General features: G+C 41.7%; 1 protein-coding gene across 1 annotated transcript; it reads right to left on the bottom strand.

The window, feature by feature from the left end:
- Positions 1-15,315: 15,315 nt before the first annotated feature.
- Positions 15,316-17,061, bottom strand: LOC120468600 (general transcription factor II-I repeat domain-containing protein 2A-like). The gene has a single exon (XM_039657117.1). It carries the CDS (start codon positions 17,059-17,061, stop codon positions 15,316-15,318), a length of 1,746 nt encoding a protein of 581 aa, XP_039513051.1.
- Positions 17,062-18,426: the final 1,365 nt, after the last annotated feature.

Raw genomic sequence — 18,426 nt, 5'->3', positions numbered from 1 at the left:
CCCCTTTCGTTTTTTTTTCATTTTTGGGTGAAAAATGAAATTTCTCCAATCTTCTCAGAACTCTGGATTCTGATAGAGGGGCGCGAGACTTTGACCTGAGTGCAAAAATGGAGGCTCTAGACCCTTCCAGAGCTGAGATATCGAAATTCAAAATTTCGACCCGAAAAAAAAACGACAGTGTTACCCCTTTCGTTTTTTTTCATTTTTGGGCGAAAAATGAAGTTTCTCCAATCTTCTCAAAACTCTGGATTCTGATAGAGGGGCGCGAGACTTTGACCTGAGTGCAAAAATGGAGGCTCTAGACCCTTCCAGAGCTGAGATATCGAAATTCAAAATTTCGACCCGAAAAAAAAACGACAGTGTTACCCCTTTCGTTTTTTTCATTTTTGGGCGAAAAATGAAGTTTCTCCAATCTTCTCAAAACTCTGGATTCTGATAGAGGGGCGCGAGACTTTGACCTGAGTGCAAAAATGGAGGCTCTAGACCCTTCCAGAGCTGAGATATCGAAATTCAAAATTTCGACCCGAAAAAAAAAACGACAGTGTTACCCCTTTCGGTTTTTTTTTTCATTTTTGGGCGAAAAATATCAATTTCTCCAATCTTCTCAAAACTCTGGATTCTGATAGAGGGGCGCGAGACTTTGACCTGAGTGCAAAAATGGAGGCTCTAGACCCTTCCAGAGCTGAGATATCGAAATTCAAAATTTCGACCCGAAAAAAAAAACGACAGTGTTACCCCTTTCGTTTTTTTTCATTTTTGGGCGAAAAATGAAGTTTCTCCAATCTTCTCAAAACTCTGGATTCTGATAGAGGGGCGCGAGACTTTGACCTGAGTGCAAAAATGGAGGCTCTAGACCCTTCCAGAGCTGAGATATCGAAATTCAAAATTTCGACCCGAAAAAAAAACGACAGTATTACCCCTTTCGTTTTTTTTCATTTTTGGGCGAAAAATGAAATTTCTCCAATCTTCTCAGAACTCTGGATTCTGATAGAGGGGCGCGAGACTTTGACCTGAGTGCAAAAATGGAGGCTCTAGACCCTTCCAGCGCTGAGATATCGAAATTCAAAATTTCGACCCGAAAAAAAACCGACAGTGTTACCCCTTTCGTTTTTTTTCATTTTTGGGCGAAAAATGAAGTTTTTCCAATCTTCTCAAAACTCTGGATTCTGATAGAGGGGCGCGAGACTTTGACCTGAGTGCAAAAATGGAGGCTCTAGACCCTTCCAGCGCTGAGATATCGAAATTCAAAATTTCGACCCGAAAAAAAAAACGACAGTGTTACCCCTTTCGTTTTTTTTCATTTTCGGGCGAAAAATGAAGTTTCTCCAATCTTCTCAAAACTCTGGATTCTGATAGAGGGGCGCGAGACTTTGACCTGAGTGCAAAAATGGAGGCTCTAGACCCTTCCAGCGCTGAGATATCGAAATTCAAAATTTCGACCCGAAAAAAAACGACAGTGTTACCCCTTTCGTTTTTTTCATTTTTGGGCGAAAAATGAAGTTTCTCCAATCTTCTCAAAACTCTGGATTCTGAAAGAGGGGCGCGAGACTTTGACCTGAGTGCAAAAATGGAGGCTCTAGACCCTTCCAGAGCTGAGATATCGAAATTCAAAATTTCGACCCGAAAAAAAAACGACAGTGTTACCCCTTTCGTTTTTTTTTTCATTTTTGGGCGAAAAATATCAATTTCTCCAATCTTCTCAAAACTCTGGATTCTGATAGAGGGGCGCGAGACTTTGACCTGAGTGCAAAAATGGAGGCTCTAGACCCTTCCAGAGCTGAGATATCGAAATTCAAAATTTCGACCCGAAAAAAAAACGACAGTGTTACCCCTTTCGTTTTTTTTTTCATTTTTGGGCGAAAAATGAAATTTCTCCAATCTTCTCAGAACTCTGGATTCTGATAGAGGGGCGCGAGACTTTGACCTGAGTGCAAAAATGGAGGCTCTAGACCCTTCCAGAGCTGAGATATCGAAATTCAAAATTTCGCCCCGAAAAAAAAACGACAGTGTTACCCCTTTCGTTTTTTTTCATTTTTGGGCGAAAAATGAAGTTTCTCCAATCTTCGCAAAACTCTGGATTCTGATAGAGGGGCGCGAGACTTTGACCTGAGTGCAAAAATGGAGGCTCTAGACCCTTCCAGAGCTGAGATATCAAAATTCAAAATTTCGACCCGAAAAAAAACCGACAGTGTTACCCCTTTCGTTTTTTTTCATTTTTGGGCGAAAAATTAAGTTTCTCCAATCTTCTCAAAACTGTGGATTCTGATAGAGGGGCGCGAAACTTTGACCTGAGTGCAAAAATGGAGGCTCTAGACCCTTCCAGAGCTGAGATATCGAAATTCAAAATTTCGACCCGAAAAAAAACGACAGTGTTACCCCTTTCGTTTTTTTCATTTTTGGGCGAAAAATGAAGTTTCTCCAATCTTCTCAAAACTCTGGATTCTGATAGAGGGGCGCGAGACTTTGACCTGAGTGCAAAAATGGAGGCTCTAGACCCTTCCAGAGCTGAGATATCGAAATTCAAAATTTCGACCCGAAAAAAAAAACGACAGTGTTACCCCTTTCGTTTTTTTTCATTTTTGGGCGAAAAATGAAATTTCTCCAATCTTCTCAGAACTCTGGATTCTGATAGAGGGACGCGATACTTTGACCTGAGTGCAAAAATGGAGGCTCTAGACCCTTCCAGAGCTGAGATATCGAAATTCTAAATTTCGACCCGAAAAAAAAACGACAGTGTTACCCCTTTCGTTTTTTTTCATTTTTGGGCGAAAAATCAAGTTTCTCCAATCTTCTCAAAACTCTGGATTCTGATAGAGGGGCGCGAGACTTTGACCTGAGTGCAAAAATGGAGACTCTAGACCCTTCCAGAGCTGAGATATCGAAATTCAAAATTTCGACCCGAAAAAAAAACGACAGTGTTACCCCTTTCGTTTTTTTTTTTCATTTTTGGGCGAAAAATGAAGTTTCTCCAATCTTCTCAAAACTCTGGATTCTGATAGAGGGGCGAGAGACTTTGACCTGAGTGCAAAAATGGAGGCTCTAGACCCTTCCAGCGCTGAGATATCGAAATTCAAAATTTCGACCCGAAAAAAAAACGACAGTGTTACCCCTTTCGTTTTTTTTCATTTTCGGGCGAAAAATGAAGTTTCTCCAATCTTCTCAAAACTCTGGATTCTGATAGAGGGGCGCGAGACTTTGACCTGAGTGCAAAAATGGAGGCTCTAGACCCTTCCAGAGCTGAGATATCGAAATTCAAAATTTCGACCCGAAAAAAAAACGACAGTGTTACCCCTTTCGTTTTTTTTTTTCATTTTTGGGCGAAAAATGAAATTTCTCCAATCTTCTCAGAACTCTGGATTCTGATAGAGGGGCGCAAGACTTTGACCTGAGTGCAAAAATGGAGGCTCTAGACCCTTCCAGCGCTGAGATATCGAAATTCAAAATTTCGACCCGAAAAAAAAACGACAGTGTTACCCCTTTTGTTTTTTTTCATTTTTGGGCAAAAAATGAAGTTTCTCCAATCTTCTCAAAACTCTGGATTCTGATAGAGGGGCGCGAGACTTTGACCTGAGTGCAAAAATGGAGGCTCTAGACCCTTCCAGCTCTGAGATATCGAAATTCAAAATTTCGACCCGAAAAAAACAAACGACAGTGTTACCCCTTTCGTTTTTTTTCATTTTCGGGCGAAAAATGAAATTTCTCCAATCTTCTCAAAACTCTGGATTCTGATAGAGGGGCGCGAGACTTTGACCTGAGTGCAAAAATGGAGGCTCTAGACCCTTCCAGAGCTGAGATATCGAAATTCAAAATTTCGACCCGAAAAAAATACGACAGTGTTACCCCTTTCGTTTTTTTTCATTTTTGGGCGAAAAATGAAGTTTCTCCAATCTTCTCAAAACTCTGGATTCTGATAGAGGGGCACGAGACTTTGACCTGAGTGCAAAAATGGAGGCTCTAGACCCTTCCAGAGCTGAGATATCGAAATTCAAAATTTCGACCCGAAAAAAAAAAACGACAGTGTTACCCCTTTCGTTTTTTTCATTTTTGGGCGAAAAATGAAATGTCTCCAATCTTCTCAGAACTCTGGATTCTGATAGAGGGGCGCGAGACTTTGACCTGAGTGCAAAAATGGAGGCTCTAGACCCTTCCAGAGCTGAGATATCGAAATTCAAAAATTCGACCCGAAAAAAAAACGACAGTGTTACCCCTTTCGTTTTTTTTCATTTTTGGGCGAAAAATGAAATTTCTCCAATCTTCTCAGAACTCTGGATTCTGATAGAGGGGTGCGAGACTTTGACCTGAGTGCAAAAATGGAGGCTCTAGACCAGGGGTCACCAAACTTTTTTCTCTGGGGGCCACATTATCGTTCCTGACTGTGATGGGGGGCCGGGGCTATATAAAATAGAATTGTGTGACCAAGACCAAACTGACCACCAGCAGGCCTCATAGTAGAGATTACTAGCCTGGCACAGCCATATTTGTTTATCATTAATAGTTGTTTGCAAAAGTAGTAATCGAGTCTTCACACTTTGTTTTAATTTGAAATACCACAGATTTTCCATTTATTTATTTTCGAATACAAATAACATCAAACCTGTCAAGGTAAGAAACATCTGCCTAGTTGAGGTGAGTGGCACTGGTAAGGATGAATGAAAAATTATAAATTATAGGTAGGCCTGTTACTATTTATAATAATTGTGTACAGCACTTAATAAAGGTCAAATAAATAGGCCTATAAAATAAATAAATAAACATTGAAATTATAACAACAACATGAGTAATAGAACTAGTCAGCTCTTATGCCTATCCAGGTGAGCATGCTCAATAAACAACAAAATACCAAATGCAGACATGTTATTATTTTCCAAAAAGCAATTTAAAAAATAGGCCATGACGACTTTTGGGGATTGCCGGTTCAAGTAGTGGGGGGCAGAGGGGTTGGGGGGCCAGTCAAAGGGGTGTGGCGGGCCTGATTCGGCCCGCGGGCCTTAGTTTGGTGACCCATGCTCTAGACCCTTTCAGCGCTGAGATATCGAAATTCAAAATTTCGACCCGAAAAAAAAACGACAGTGTTACCCCTTTCGTTTTTTTTCATTTTTGGGCGAAAAATGAAGTTTCTCCAATCTTCTCAAAACTCTGGATTCTGATAGAGGGGCGCGAGACTTTGACCTGAGTGCAAAAATGGAGGCTCTAGACCCTTCCAGAGCTGAGATATCGAAATTCAAAATTTCGACCCGAAAAAAATACGACAGTGTTACCCCTTTCGTTTTTTTTCATTTTTGGGCGAAAAATGAAGTTTCTCCAATCTTCTCAAAACTCTGGATTCTGATAGAGGGGCACGAGACTTTGACCTGAGTGCAAAAATGGAGGCTCTAGACCCTTCCAGAGCTGAGATATCGAAATTCAAAATTTCGACCCGAAAAAAAAAAACGACAGTGTTACCCCTTTCGTTTTTTTCATTTTTGGGCGAAAAATGAAATGTCTCCAATCTTCTCAGAACTCTGGATTCTGATAGAGGGGCGCGAGACTTTGACCTGAGTGCAAAAATGGAGGCTCTAGACCCTTCCAGAGCTGAGATATCGAAATTCAAAATTTCGACCCGAAAAAAAAACGACAGTGTTACCCCTTTCGTTTTTTTTCATTTTTGGGCGAAAAATGAAATTTCTCCAATCTTCTCAGAACTCTGGATTCTGATAGAGGGGTGCGAGACTTTGACCTGAGCGCAAAAATGGAGGCTCTAAACCCTTCCAGAGCTGAGATATCGAAACTCAAAATTTCGACCCGAAAAAAAAACGACAGTGTTACCCCTTTCGTTTTTTTTCGTTTTCGGGCGAAAAATCAAGTTTCTCCAATCTTCTCAAAACTCTGGATTATGATAGAGGGCCGTGAGACTTTGACCTGAGCGCAAAAATGGAGGCTCTAGACCCTTCCAGAGCTGAGATATCGAAACTCAAAATTTCGACCCGAAAAAAAAACGACAGTGTTACCCCTTACGTTTTTTTTTCGTTTTCGGGCGAAAAATCAAGTTTCTCCAATCGTCTCAAAACTCTGGATTATGATAGAGGGCCGCGAGACTTTGACCTGAGCGCAAAAATGGAGGCTCTAGACCCTTCCAGAGCTGAGATATCGAAACTCAAAATTTCGACCTGAAAAAAAAAACGACAGTGTTACCCCTTACGTTTTTTTTGGTTTTCGGGCGAAAAATCAAGTTTCTCCAATCTTCTCAAAACTCTGGATTATGATAGAGGGCCGCGAGACTTTGACCTGAGCGCAAAAATGGAGGCTCTAGACCCTTCCAGAGCTGAGATATCGAAACTCAAAATTTCGACCCGAAAAAAAAACGACAGTGTTACCCTTACGTTTTTTTTCGTTTTCCGGCGAAAAATCAAGTTTCTCCAATCTTCTCAAAACTCTGGATTATGATAGAGGGCCGCAAGACTTTGACCTGAGCGCAAAAATGGAGGCTCTAGACCCTTCCAGAGCTGAGATATCGAAACTCAAAATTTCCACCCGAAAAAAAACCGACAGTGTTACCCCTTACGTTTTTTTTCGTTTTCGGGCGAAAAATCAAGTTTCTCCAATCTTCTCAAAACTCTGGATTATGATAGAGGGCCGCGAGACTTTGACCTGAGCGCAAAAATGGAGGCTCTAGACCCTTCCAGAGCTGAGATATCGAAACTCAAAATTTCGACCCGAAAAAAAAACGACAGTGTTCCCCTTACGTTTTTTTTTCGTTTTCGGGCGAAAAATCAAGTTTCTCCAATCGTCTCAAAACTCTGGATTATGATAGAGGGCCGCGAGACTTTGACCTGAGCGCAAAAATGGAGGCTCTAGACCCTTCCAGAGCTGAGATATCGAAACTCAAAATTTCGACCTGAATAAAAAAACGACAGTGTTACCCCTTACGTTTTTTTTGGTTTTCGGGCGAAAAATCAAGTTTCTCCAATCTTCTCAAAACTCTGGATTATGATAGAGGGCCGCGAGACTTTGACCTGAGCGCAAAAATGGAGGCTCTAGACCCTTCCAGAGCTGAGATATCGAAACTCAAAATTTCGACCCGAAAAAAAAACGACAGTGTTACCCCTTACGTTTTTTTTTCGTTTTCCGGCGAAAAATCAAGTTTCTCCAATCTTCTCAAAACTCTGGATTATGATAGAGGGCCGCAAGACTTTGACCTGAGCGCAAAAATGGAGGCTCTAGACCCTTCCAGAGCTGAGATATCGAAACTCAAAATTTCCACCCGAAAAAAAACCGACAGTGTTACCCCTTACGTTTTTTTTCGTTTTCGGGCGAAAAATCAAGTTTCTCCAATCTTCTCAAAACTCTGGATTATGATAGAGGGCCGCGAGACTTTGACCTGAGCGCAAAAATGGAGGCTCTAGACCCTTCCAGAGCTGAGATATCGAAACTCAAAATTTCGACCCGAAAAAAAAAACGACAGTGTTACCCCTTACGTTTTTTTTCGTTTTCGGGCGAAAAATCAAGTTTCTCCAATCTTCTCAAAACGCTGGATTATGATAGAGGGCCGCGAGACTTTGACCTGAGCGCAAAAATGGAGGCTCTAGACCCTTCCAGAGCTGAGATATGGAAACTCAAAATTTCGACCCGAAAAAAAAACGACAGTGTTACCCCTTACGTTTTTTTTCGTTTTCGGGCGAAAAATCAAGTTTCTCCAATCTTCTCAAAACTCTGGATTATGATAGAGGGCCGCGAGACTTTGACCTGAGCGCAAAAATGGAGGCTCTAGACCCTTCCAGAGCTGAGATATCGAAACTCAAAATTTCGACCCGAAAAAAAAACGACAGTGTTACCCCTTACGTTTTTTTTTCGTTTTCGGGCGAATAAAATCAAGTTTCTCCAATCTTCTCAAAACTCTGGATTATGATAGAGGGCCGCGAGACTTTGACCTGAGCGCAAAAATGGAGGCTCTAGACCCTTCCAGAGCTGAGATATCGAAACTCAAAATTTCCACCCGAAAAAAAAACGACAGTGTTACCCCTTACGTTTTTTTTTCATTTTCGGGCGAAAAATCAAGTTTCTCCAATCTTCTCAAAACTCTGGATTATGATAGAGGGCCGCGAGACTTTGACCTGAGCGCAAAAATGGAGGCTCTAGACCCTTCCAGAGCTGAGATATCGAAACTCAAAATTTCGACCCGAAAAAAAAACGACAGTGTTCCCCTTACGTTTTTTTTTCGTTTTCGGGCGAAAAATCAAGTTTCTCCAATCGTCTCAAAACTCTGGATTATGATAGAGGGCCGCGAGACTTTGACCTGAGCGCAAAAATGGAGGCTCTAGACCCTTCCAGAGCTGAGATATCGAAACTCAAAATTTCGACCTGAAAAAAAAACGACAGTGTTACCCCTTACGTTTTTTTTGGTTTTCGGGCGAAAAATCAAGTTTCTCCAATCTTCTCAAAACTCTGGATTATGATAGAGGGCCGCGAGACTTTGACCTGAGCGCAAAAATGGAGGCTCTAGACCCTTCCAGAGCTGAGATATCGAAACTCAAAATTTCGACCCGAAAAAAAAACGACAGTGTTACCCCTTACGTTTTTTTTCGTTTTCCGGCGAAAAATCAAGTTTCTCCAATCTTCTCAAAACTCTGGATTATGATAGAGGGCCGCAAGACTTTGACCTGAGCGCAAAAATGGAGGCTCTAGACCCTTCCAGAGCTGAGATATCGAAACTCAAAATTTCCACCCGAAAAAAAACCGACAGTGTTACCCCTTACGTTTTTTTTCGTTTTCGGGCGAAAAATCAAGTTTCTCCAATCTTCTCAAAACTCTGGATTATGATAGAGGGCCGCGAGACTTTGACCTGAGCGCAAAAATGGAGGCTCTAGACCCTTCCAGAGCTGAGATATCGAAACTCAAAATTTCGACCCGAAAAAAAAACGACAGTGTTACCCCTTACGTTTTTTTTCGTTTTCGGGCGAAAAATCAAGTTTCTCCAATCTTCTCAAAACGCTGGATTATGATAGAGGGCCGCGAGACTTTGACCTGAGCGCAAAAATGGAGGCTCTAGACCCTTCCAGAGCTGAGATATGGAAACTCAAAATTTCGACCCGAAAAAAAAACGACAGTGTTACCCCTTACGTTTTTTTTCGTTTTCGGGCGAAAAATCAAGTTTCTCCAATCTTCTCAAAACTCTGGATTATGATAGAGGGCCGCGAGACTTTGACCTGAGCGCAAAAATGGAGGCTCTAGACCCTTCCAGAGCTGAGATATCGAAACTCAAAATTTCGACCCGAAAAAAAAACGACAGTGTTACCCCTTACGTTTTTTTTTCGTTTTCGGGCGAATAAAATCAAGTTTCTCCAATCTTCTCAAAACTCTGGATTATGATAGAGGGCCGCGAGACTTTGACCTGAGCGCAAAAATGGAGGCTCTAGACCCTTCCAGAGCTGAGATATCGAAACTCAAAATTTCCACCCGAAAAAAAAACGACAGTGTTACCCCTTACGTTTTTTTTTTCATTTTCGGGCGAAAAATCAAGTTTCTCCAATCTTCTCAAAACTCTGGATTATGATAGAGGGCCGCGAGACTTTGACCTGAGCTCAAAAATGGGGGCGAAAAATTAAGTTTCTCCAATCTTCTCAAAACTGTGGATTCTGATAGAGGGGCGCGAAACTTTGACCTGAGTGCAAAAATGGAGGCTCTAGACCCTTCCAGAGCTGAGATATCGAAATTCAAAATTTCGACCCGAAAAAAAACGACAGTGTTACCCCTTTCGTTTTTTTCATTTTTGGGCGAAAAATGAAGTTTCTCCAATCTTCTCAAAACTCTGGATTCTGATAGAGGGGCGCGAGACTTTGACCTGAGTGCAAAAATGGAGGCTCTAGACCCTTCCAGAGCTGAGATATCGAAATTCAAAATTTCGACCCGAAAAAAAACGACAGTGTTACCCCTTCCGTTTTTTTTTTCATTTTTGGGGCGAAAAATATCAATTTCTCCAATCTTCTCAAAACTCTGGATTCTGATAGAGGGGCGCGAGACTTTGACCTGAGTGCAAAAATGGAGGCTCTAGACCCTTCCAGAGCTGAGATATCGAAATTCAAAATTTCGACCCGAAAAAAAAAACGACAGTGTTACCCCTTTCGTTTTTTTTTTCATTTTTGGGCGAAAAATATCAATTTCTCCAATCTTCTCAAAACTCTGGATTCTGATAGAGGGGCGCGAGACTTTGACCTGAGTGCAAAAATGGAGGCTCTAGACCCTTCCAGAGCTGAGATATCGAAATTCAAAATTTCGACCCGAAAAAAAACCGACAGTGTTACCCCTTTCGTTTTTTTTCATTTTTGGGCGAAAAATCAAGTTTCTCCAATCTTCTCAAAACTCTGGATTATGATAGAGGGCCGCGAGACTTTGACCTGAGCGCAAAAATGGGGGCGAAAAATTAAGTTTCTCCAATCTTCTCAAAACTGTGGATTCTGATAGAGGGGCGCGAAACTTTGACCTGAGTGCAAAAATGGAGGCTCTAGACCCTTCCAGAGCTGAGATATCGAAATTCAAAATTTCGACCCGAAAAAAAACGACAGTGTTACCCCTTTCGTTTTTTTCATTTTTGGGCGAAAAATGAAGTTTCTCCAATCTTCTCAAAACTCTGGATTCTGATAGAGGGGCGCGAGACTTTGACCTGAGTGCAAAAATGGAGGCTCTAGACCCTTCCAGAGCTGAGATATCGAAATTCAAAATTTCGACCCGAAAAAAAAACGACAGTGTTACCCCTTCCGTTTTTTTTTTCATTTTTGGGGCGAAAAATATCAATTTCTCCAATCTTCTCAAAACTCTGGATTCTGATAGAGGGGCGCGAGACTTTGACCTGAGTGCAAAAATGGAGGCTCTAGACCCTTCCAGAGCTGAGATATCGAAATTCAAAATTTCGACCCGAAAAAAAAAACGACAGTGTTACCCCTTTCGTTTTTTTTTCATTTTTGGGCGAAAAATATCAATTTCTCCAATCTTCTCAAAACTCTGGATTCTGATAGAGGGGCGCGAGACTTTGACCTGAGTGCAAAAATGGAGGCTCTAGACCCTTCCAGAGCTGAGATATCGAAATTCAAAATTTCGACCCGAAAAAAAACCGACAGTGTTACCCCTTTCGTTTTTTTTCATTTTTGGGCGAAAAATTAAGTTTCTCCAATCTTCTCAAAACTCTGGATTCTGATAGAGGGGTGCGAAACTTTGACCTGAGTGCAAAAATGGAGGCTCTAGACCCTCCCAGAGCTGAGATATCGAAATTCAAAATTTCGACCCGAAAAAAAAAACGACAGTGTTACCCCTTTCTTTTTTTTTTTCATTTTTGGGCGAAAAATGAAGTTTCTCCAATCTTCTCAAAACTCTGGATTCTGATAGAGGGGCGCGAGACTTTGACCTGAGTGCAAAAATGGAGGCTCTAGACCCTTCCAGAGCTGAGATATCGAAATTCAAAATTTCGACCCGAAAAAAAAACGACAGTGTTACCCCTTTCGTTTTTTTCATTTTTGGGCGAAAAATGAAGTTTCTCCAATCTTCTCAAAACTCTGGATTCTGATAGAGGGGCGAGAGACTTTGACCTGAGTGCAAAAATGGAGGCTCTAGACCCTTCCAGCGCTGAGATATCGAAATTCAAAATTTCGACCCGAAAAAAAAACGACAGTGTTACCCCTTTCGTTTTTTTTTCATTTTCGGGCGAAAAATGAAGTTTCTCCAATCTTCTCAAAACTCTGGATTCTGATAGAGGGGCGCGAGACTTTGACCTGAGTGCAAAAATGGAGGCTCTAGACCCTTCCAGAGCTGAGATATCGAAATTCAAAATTTCGACCCGAAAAAAAAACGACAGTGTTACCCCTTTCGTTTTTTTTTTCATTTTTGGGCGAAAAATGAAATTTCTCCAATCTTCTCAGAACTCTGGATTCTGATAGAGGGGCGCGAGACTTTGACCTGAGTGCAAAAATGGAGGCTCTAGACCCTTCCAGCGCTGAGATATCGAAATTCAAAATTTCGACCCGAAAAAAAAACGACAGTGTTACCCCTTTTGTTTTTTTTCATTTTTGGGCAAAAAATGAAGTTTCTCCAATCTTCTCAAAACTCTGGATTCTGATAGAGGGGCGCGAGACTTTGACCTGAGTGCAAAAATGGAGGCTCTAGACCCTTCCAGCTCTGAGATATCGAAATTCAAAATTTCGACCCGAAAAAAACAAACGACAGTGTTACCCCTTTCGTTTTTTTTCATTTTCGGGCGAAAAATGAAATTTCTCCAATCTTCTCAAAACTCTGGATTCTGATAGAGGGGCGCGAGACTTTGACCTGAGCGCAAAAATGGAGGCTCTAGACCCTTCCAGAGCTGAGATATCGAAACTCAAAATTTCGACCCGAAAAAAAAAACGACAGTGTTACCCCTTACGTTTTTTTTTCGTTTTCGGGCGAAAAATCAAGTTTCTCCAATCTTCTCAAAACTCTGGATTATGATAGAGGGCCGCGAGACTTTGACCTGAGCGCAAAAATGGAGGCTCTAGACCCTTCCAGAGCTGAGATATCAAAACTCAAAATTTTGACCCGAAAAAAAAACGACAGTGTTACCCCTTACGTTTTTTTTCATTTTCGGGCGAAAAATCAAGTTTCTCCAATCTTCTCAAAACTCTGGATTATGATAGAGGGCCGCGAGACTTTGACCTGAGCGCAAAAATGGAGGCTCTAGACCCTTCCAGAGCTGAGATATCGAAACTCAAAATTTCGACCCGAAAAAAAAACGACAGTGTTACCCCTTACGTTTTTTTTTCGTTTTCGGGCGAAAAATCAAGTTTCTCCAATCTTCTCAAAACTCTGGATTATGATAGAGGGCCGCGAGACTTTGACCTGAGCGCAAAAATGGAGGCTCTAGACCCTTCCAGCGCTGAGATATCGAAATTAAAAATTTCGACCCGAAAAAAAAACGACAGTGTTACCCCTTTCGTTTTTTTTCATTTTCGGGCGAAAAATGAAGTTTCTCCAATCTTCTCAAAACTCTGGATTCTGATAGAGGGGCGCGAGACTTTGACCTGAGTGCAAAAATGGAGGCTCTAGACCCTTCCAGAGCTGAGATATCGAAATTCAAAATTTCGACCCGAAAAAAAACGACAGTGTTACCCCTTTCGTTTTTTTCATTTTTGGGCGAAAAATGAAGTTTCTCCAATCTTCTCAAAACTCTGGATTCTGATAGAGGGGCACGAGACTTTGACCTGAGTGCAAAAATGGAGGCTCTAGACCCTTCCAGAGCTGAGATATCGAAACTCAAAATTTCGACCCGAAAAAAAAACGACAGTGTGACCCCTTACGTTTTTTTTTTTCATTTTCGGGCGAAAAATCAAGTTTCTCCAATCTTCTCAAAACTCTGGATTATGATAGAGGGCCGCGAGACTTTGACCTGAGCGCAAAAATGGAGGCTCTAGACCCTTCCAGAGCTGAGATATCGAAACTCAAAATTTCGACCCGAAAAAAAAACGACAGTGTTACCCCTTACGTTTTTTTTTCGTTTTCGGGCGAAAAATCAAGTTTCTCCAATCTTCTCAAAACTCTGGATTATGATAGAGGGCCGCGAGACTTTGACCTGAGCGCAAAAATGGAGGCTCTAGACCCTTCCAGAGCTGAGATATCAAAACTCAAAATTTTGACCCGAAAAAAAAACGACAGTGTTACCCCTTACGTTTTTTTTCATTTTCGGGCGAAAAATCAAGTTTCTCCAATCTTCTCAAAACTCTGGATTATGATAGAGGGCCGCGAGACTTTGACCTGAGCGCAAAAATGGAGGCTCTAGACCCTTCCAGAGCTGAGATATCGAAACTCAAAATTTCGACCCGAAAAAAAAACGACAGTGTTACCCCTTACGTTTTTTTTTCGTTTTCGGGCGAAAAATCAAGTTTCTCCAATCTTCTCAAAACTCTGGATTATGATAGAGGGCCGCGAGACTTTGACCTGAGCGCAAAAATGGAGGCTCTAGACCCTTCCAGAGCTGAGATATCGAAACTCAAAATTTCCACCCGAAAAAAAAACGACAGTGTTACCCCTTACGTTTTTTTTCCGTTTTCGGGCGAAAAATCAAGTTTCTCCAATCTTCTCAAAACTCTGGATTATGATAGAGGGCCGCGAGACTTTGACCTGAGCGCAAAAATGGAGGCTCTAGACCCTTCCAGAGCTGAGATATCGAAACTCAAAATTTCGACCCGAAAAAAAAACGACAGTGTTACCCCTTACGTTTTTTTCTGTTTTCGGGCGAAAAATCAAGTTTCTCCAATCTTCTCAAAACTCTGGATTATGATAGAGGGCCGCGAGACTTTGACCTGAGCGCAAAAATGGAGGCTCTAGACCCTTCCAGAGCTGAGATATCGAAACTCAAAATTTCCACCCGAAAAAAAAACGACAGTGTTACCCCTTACGTTTTTTTTCCGTTTTCGGGCGAAAAATCAAGTTTCTCCAATCTTCTCAAAACTCTGGATTATGATAGAGGGCCGCGAGACTTTGACCTGAGCGCAAAAATGGAGGCTCTAGACCCTTCCAGAGCTGAGATATCGAAACTCAAAATTTCGACCCGAAAAAAAAACGACAGTGTTACCCCTTACGTTTTTTTCTGTTTTCGGGCGAAAAATCAAGTTTCTCCAATCTTCTCAAAACTCTGGATTATGATAGAGGGCCGCGAGACTTTGACCTGAGCGCAAAAATGGAGGCTCTAGACCAGTGGTCACCAACCTTTTTGAGCCTAAGATCCCTGACCTCAGCCCTGATTAAAGGCAAGATCTACCTAATGAAGAAAGTGAAAGAAAGCCAAAATACTTCCAACTAGAGGTCTTTTATTTAGGCAGACTGTAACTGGTGCATTAAACAGGTTGTATTGCTTTAAGAACTTTACATCACAACATCAATTTTAAGTTGCATTAAATTCATATGAATACAAATAAGAAAGGAATGTGGCCTATTTTCTATTTGCTTTATAGAATTATGTAGGTTGAAAAATTAGGTGATAAGAGGGAACTTTTAAAAATTAATAAATTCATTATCATGAACTAATAATGAACAGCATTTATGAATTATGTAGATTAGGTTATTTTGTTCATAGTGGGAAAAAAATAAACACATTTTGTAATGAGCAGATCATATGTAGTGCCATTAATAACATTGTGAAGCTTATGATTTTGCTTCATGTATGTTTGTTATTTACTTTGTATAATTTAGGAAAGATTAATGGCAATAACTTCCCCAGTAAATTAAACTAAATGCAGGTCTAGTCCATTTTATGCAGCATCACTTTCACAACAGGCCAAACGGCAACAGGCAAAGCGTTTGCAGTAATGTTCACTCAAGTCAGTGCGATGCCTGTGATTGAATACTGTCTGTGAGTTTTTTGTAGTTTGGCTCATAGCTGCAGACAGCCAGTCTGAGGCAGTCTGTGAGGTGTCTGTCAGTAAGGCGGCTCCTATACTTTGATTTTATTATTTTCATTTGTGAAAATGCCATTTCACAGAGGTAAGTGGATCCAAAGTATGCACTCACTTTTAGTGCACATGCAGTGAGTAGAGGAAACTTCTCTCTACTTACAAGTCCCCAAAAGTCACTTTCCCTTGATCTGGCTTTCAGTTCTAAGTCATTTTGCAAATCAAGTATCTCCATGTCAACACCACTTTGCAAAGCGAATCCTTGATGAAATTTGGCTGCAATCTTTTCTACATCAATGGGCTGAAATGGGTTTGAGACGAATGCAGCAATGTCTTCCATGACGTCTAACTCACCAAAACGCCGATTGAATTCCGTCGCAACTTTGTCCAGGTGAGCGCAGTACTGCTCCGGTTGAAACGCGTCCTTGTCTTTGATGGTTTGTGACATTTTTTCCAGGTTGGGAAAATGTGTTAGTCTCCTCCCGTTTAGATGTGTGGTCCAAAAACCGAGCTTGGCCTTGAACGCATTCACTGCGCTTATCATGTGGGACAGGGATCGGTTTTTTCCCTGCATCTCAGTGTTGAGTGCATTCAGTTTTGCCGTTAAGTCTGTCAGAAATCCCAGGTCAAGTAGCCACGCATCATCTGACAATTCTTTGTGCTCCTCATTCCTTGTTGAGAGAAAAGTCTTTATCTCTGGCAGCAAGTCAACAAATCTCTGTAACACTTTGCCGCGACTTAGCCACCGGACATCAGCGTGAAAAATCAGGTCTCCGTAAGCGGCATCAAGCTCATCCAATAACGCCTTGAATAAACGATGTTGGAGAGCTTTTGCTCGAATCGAGTTAATCAGTTTGACCACTAGTGTCATGACGTGAGAGAAGTCCACGACTTTCCCAACCAAGGCCTGCTGATGAATTACGCAGTGATAATTTAAAAAGTCTGGAAAAGCAGGATCATTGCGGCACAGCGCTATAAAACCGGAGCGCACACCGCGCATTGCCGGAGCCCCATCAGTAGTGATTGCCACCAGTTTATGAATGGGAATGCAATTTTCATCGACGTATTTTTTAAATTCGTTAAATATATCCTCACCTCTTGTTCTGTCCTTCAAGTGCAGAAGAGTGAGAAAGTCCTCCTTGGTTGTAGAATCCTGGAAAACCATCCTGACAAATACAACAAGCTGAGCTGTGTCCATTACATCCAGGGATTCATCCAATTGCAGTGAGAAATATTCACAAAATGACAGGTCCCTTAACACCTGTCGATCCACGTCCTCCGACAGTGATTCGACCCTTCTTGTCACTGTTGCGGGGCCTAGCGGGACACTGCTGAATGCTGTTTTGATGTCATCTTTTTTTTTGAAGTCGTTGCAAACTGTGTCGGCAATAATATCCATAGCCTGCTTGATTAACTCGCCATCTGTAAAAGGCTTCTTATGTTTGGCCAAAAGGTGACTAACACGAAATGATGCTTCTGTAGCAGCCTTATGTCGAACAGCAGGTTTAGTGAAGAGCGACTGCTGGGCTTTCAATTCCAGCTTTAGCTCCGCAACTTTTTTAGAACGGATGGCGCTATTCGGTGGATAGCTGTCCTTAAAGGTCGGATGATTAGCATTGTGGTGCCGCTCCAGATTTCCTCTTTTAGCCAGTGCTTGTGTTTGCCGGCATAACATACATATACACTTGTCTTTAACTAACGTAAATACAAACTGTTCTTCCCATTCCGGATGAAAATAATAGGTTCGCGGCTTCTTTCGCGGCGCCTCAGCCATGTTAGCTGTCTGTAACTAACTTGACTAAAACTCCCGCGCTCTGCAGCGTCTACGCACATAAAGCCCGCCTACTTAGATTTTATTGGTCATCTCAAATATTTTGACATTGATGAGCAGTGACAGACCAATGAGGCTCAGATGAACACAGTCAACAACACACACGCACACGTCACGTTACGTACACACACACACACACACACACACACACACAACCTGTCCTCTGCGTGCGCTCAGCTCTGCGCCACTGCGGATTGAAGACAAAGCGCTGAATCTGATTAAAACAACACTGAAGAGAACACGAATTTGTGTAGCCTAAACTTAATCACACATTTTAGGGGGGGTTAGGCAGAAGTTCAGAGGGGCTGAAGCTGTTTTAATATTATTTTCACGATCGACAGGAAAATCTCAAAGATCGACATGTCGATCGCGATCGACGGGTTGATGACCCCTGCTCTAGACCCTTCCAGAGCTGAGATACCGAAACTCAAAATTTCGACCCGAAAAAAAAACGACAGTGTTACCCCTTACGTTTTTTTTCGTTTTCGGGCGAAAAATCAAGTTTCTCCAATCTTCTCAAAACTCTGGATTATGATAGAGGGCCGCGAGACTTTGACCTGAGCGCAAAAATGGAGGCTCTAGACCCTTCCAGAGCTGAGATACCGAAACTCAAAATTTCGACCCGAAAAAAAAACGACAGTGTTACCCCTTACGTTTTTTTTTTCGTTTTCGGGCGAAAAATCAAGTTTCTCCAATCTTCTCAAAACTCTGGATTATGATAGAGGGCCGCGAGACTTTGACCTGAGCGCAAAAATGGAGGCTCTAGACCCTTCCAGAGCTGAGATATCGAAACTCAAAATTTCCACCCGAAAAAAAAAATGACAGTGTTACCCCTTACGTTTTTTTTCGTTTTCGGGCGAAAAATCAAGTTTCTCCAATCTTCTCAAAACTTTGGATTATGATAGAGGGCCGCGAGACTTTGACCTGAGAGCAAAAATGGAGGCTCTAGACCCTTCCAGAGCTGAGATACCGAAACTCAAAATTTCGACCCGAAAAAAAAAACGACAGTGTTACCCCTTACGTTTTTTTTTTTCGTTTTCGGGCGAAAAATCAAGTTTCTCCAATCTTCTCAAAACTCTGGATTATGATAGAGGGCCGCGAGACTTTGACCTGAGCGCAAAAATGGAGGCTCTAGACCCTTCCAGAGCTGAGATATCGAAATTCAAAATTTCGAAACGAAAAAAAAAAGACAGTGTTACCCCTTTCGTT

This window comes from Pimephales promelas, chromosome 3, assembly GCF_988280905.1.
Source record: "Pimephales promelas chromosome 3, fPimPro1.hap1.1, whole genome shotgun sequence".
NCBI lineage: Eukaryota > Metazoa > Chordata > Actinopteri > Cypriniformes > Leuciscidae > Pimephales > Pimephales promelas.
The sequence above is the reverse complement of the archived record's forward strand: the minus strand, read 5'-3'. Positions and strand labels throughout refer to the sequence as shown.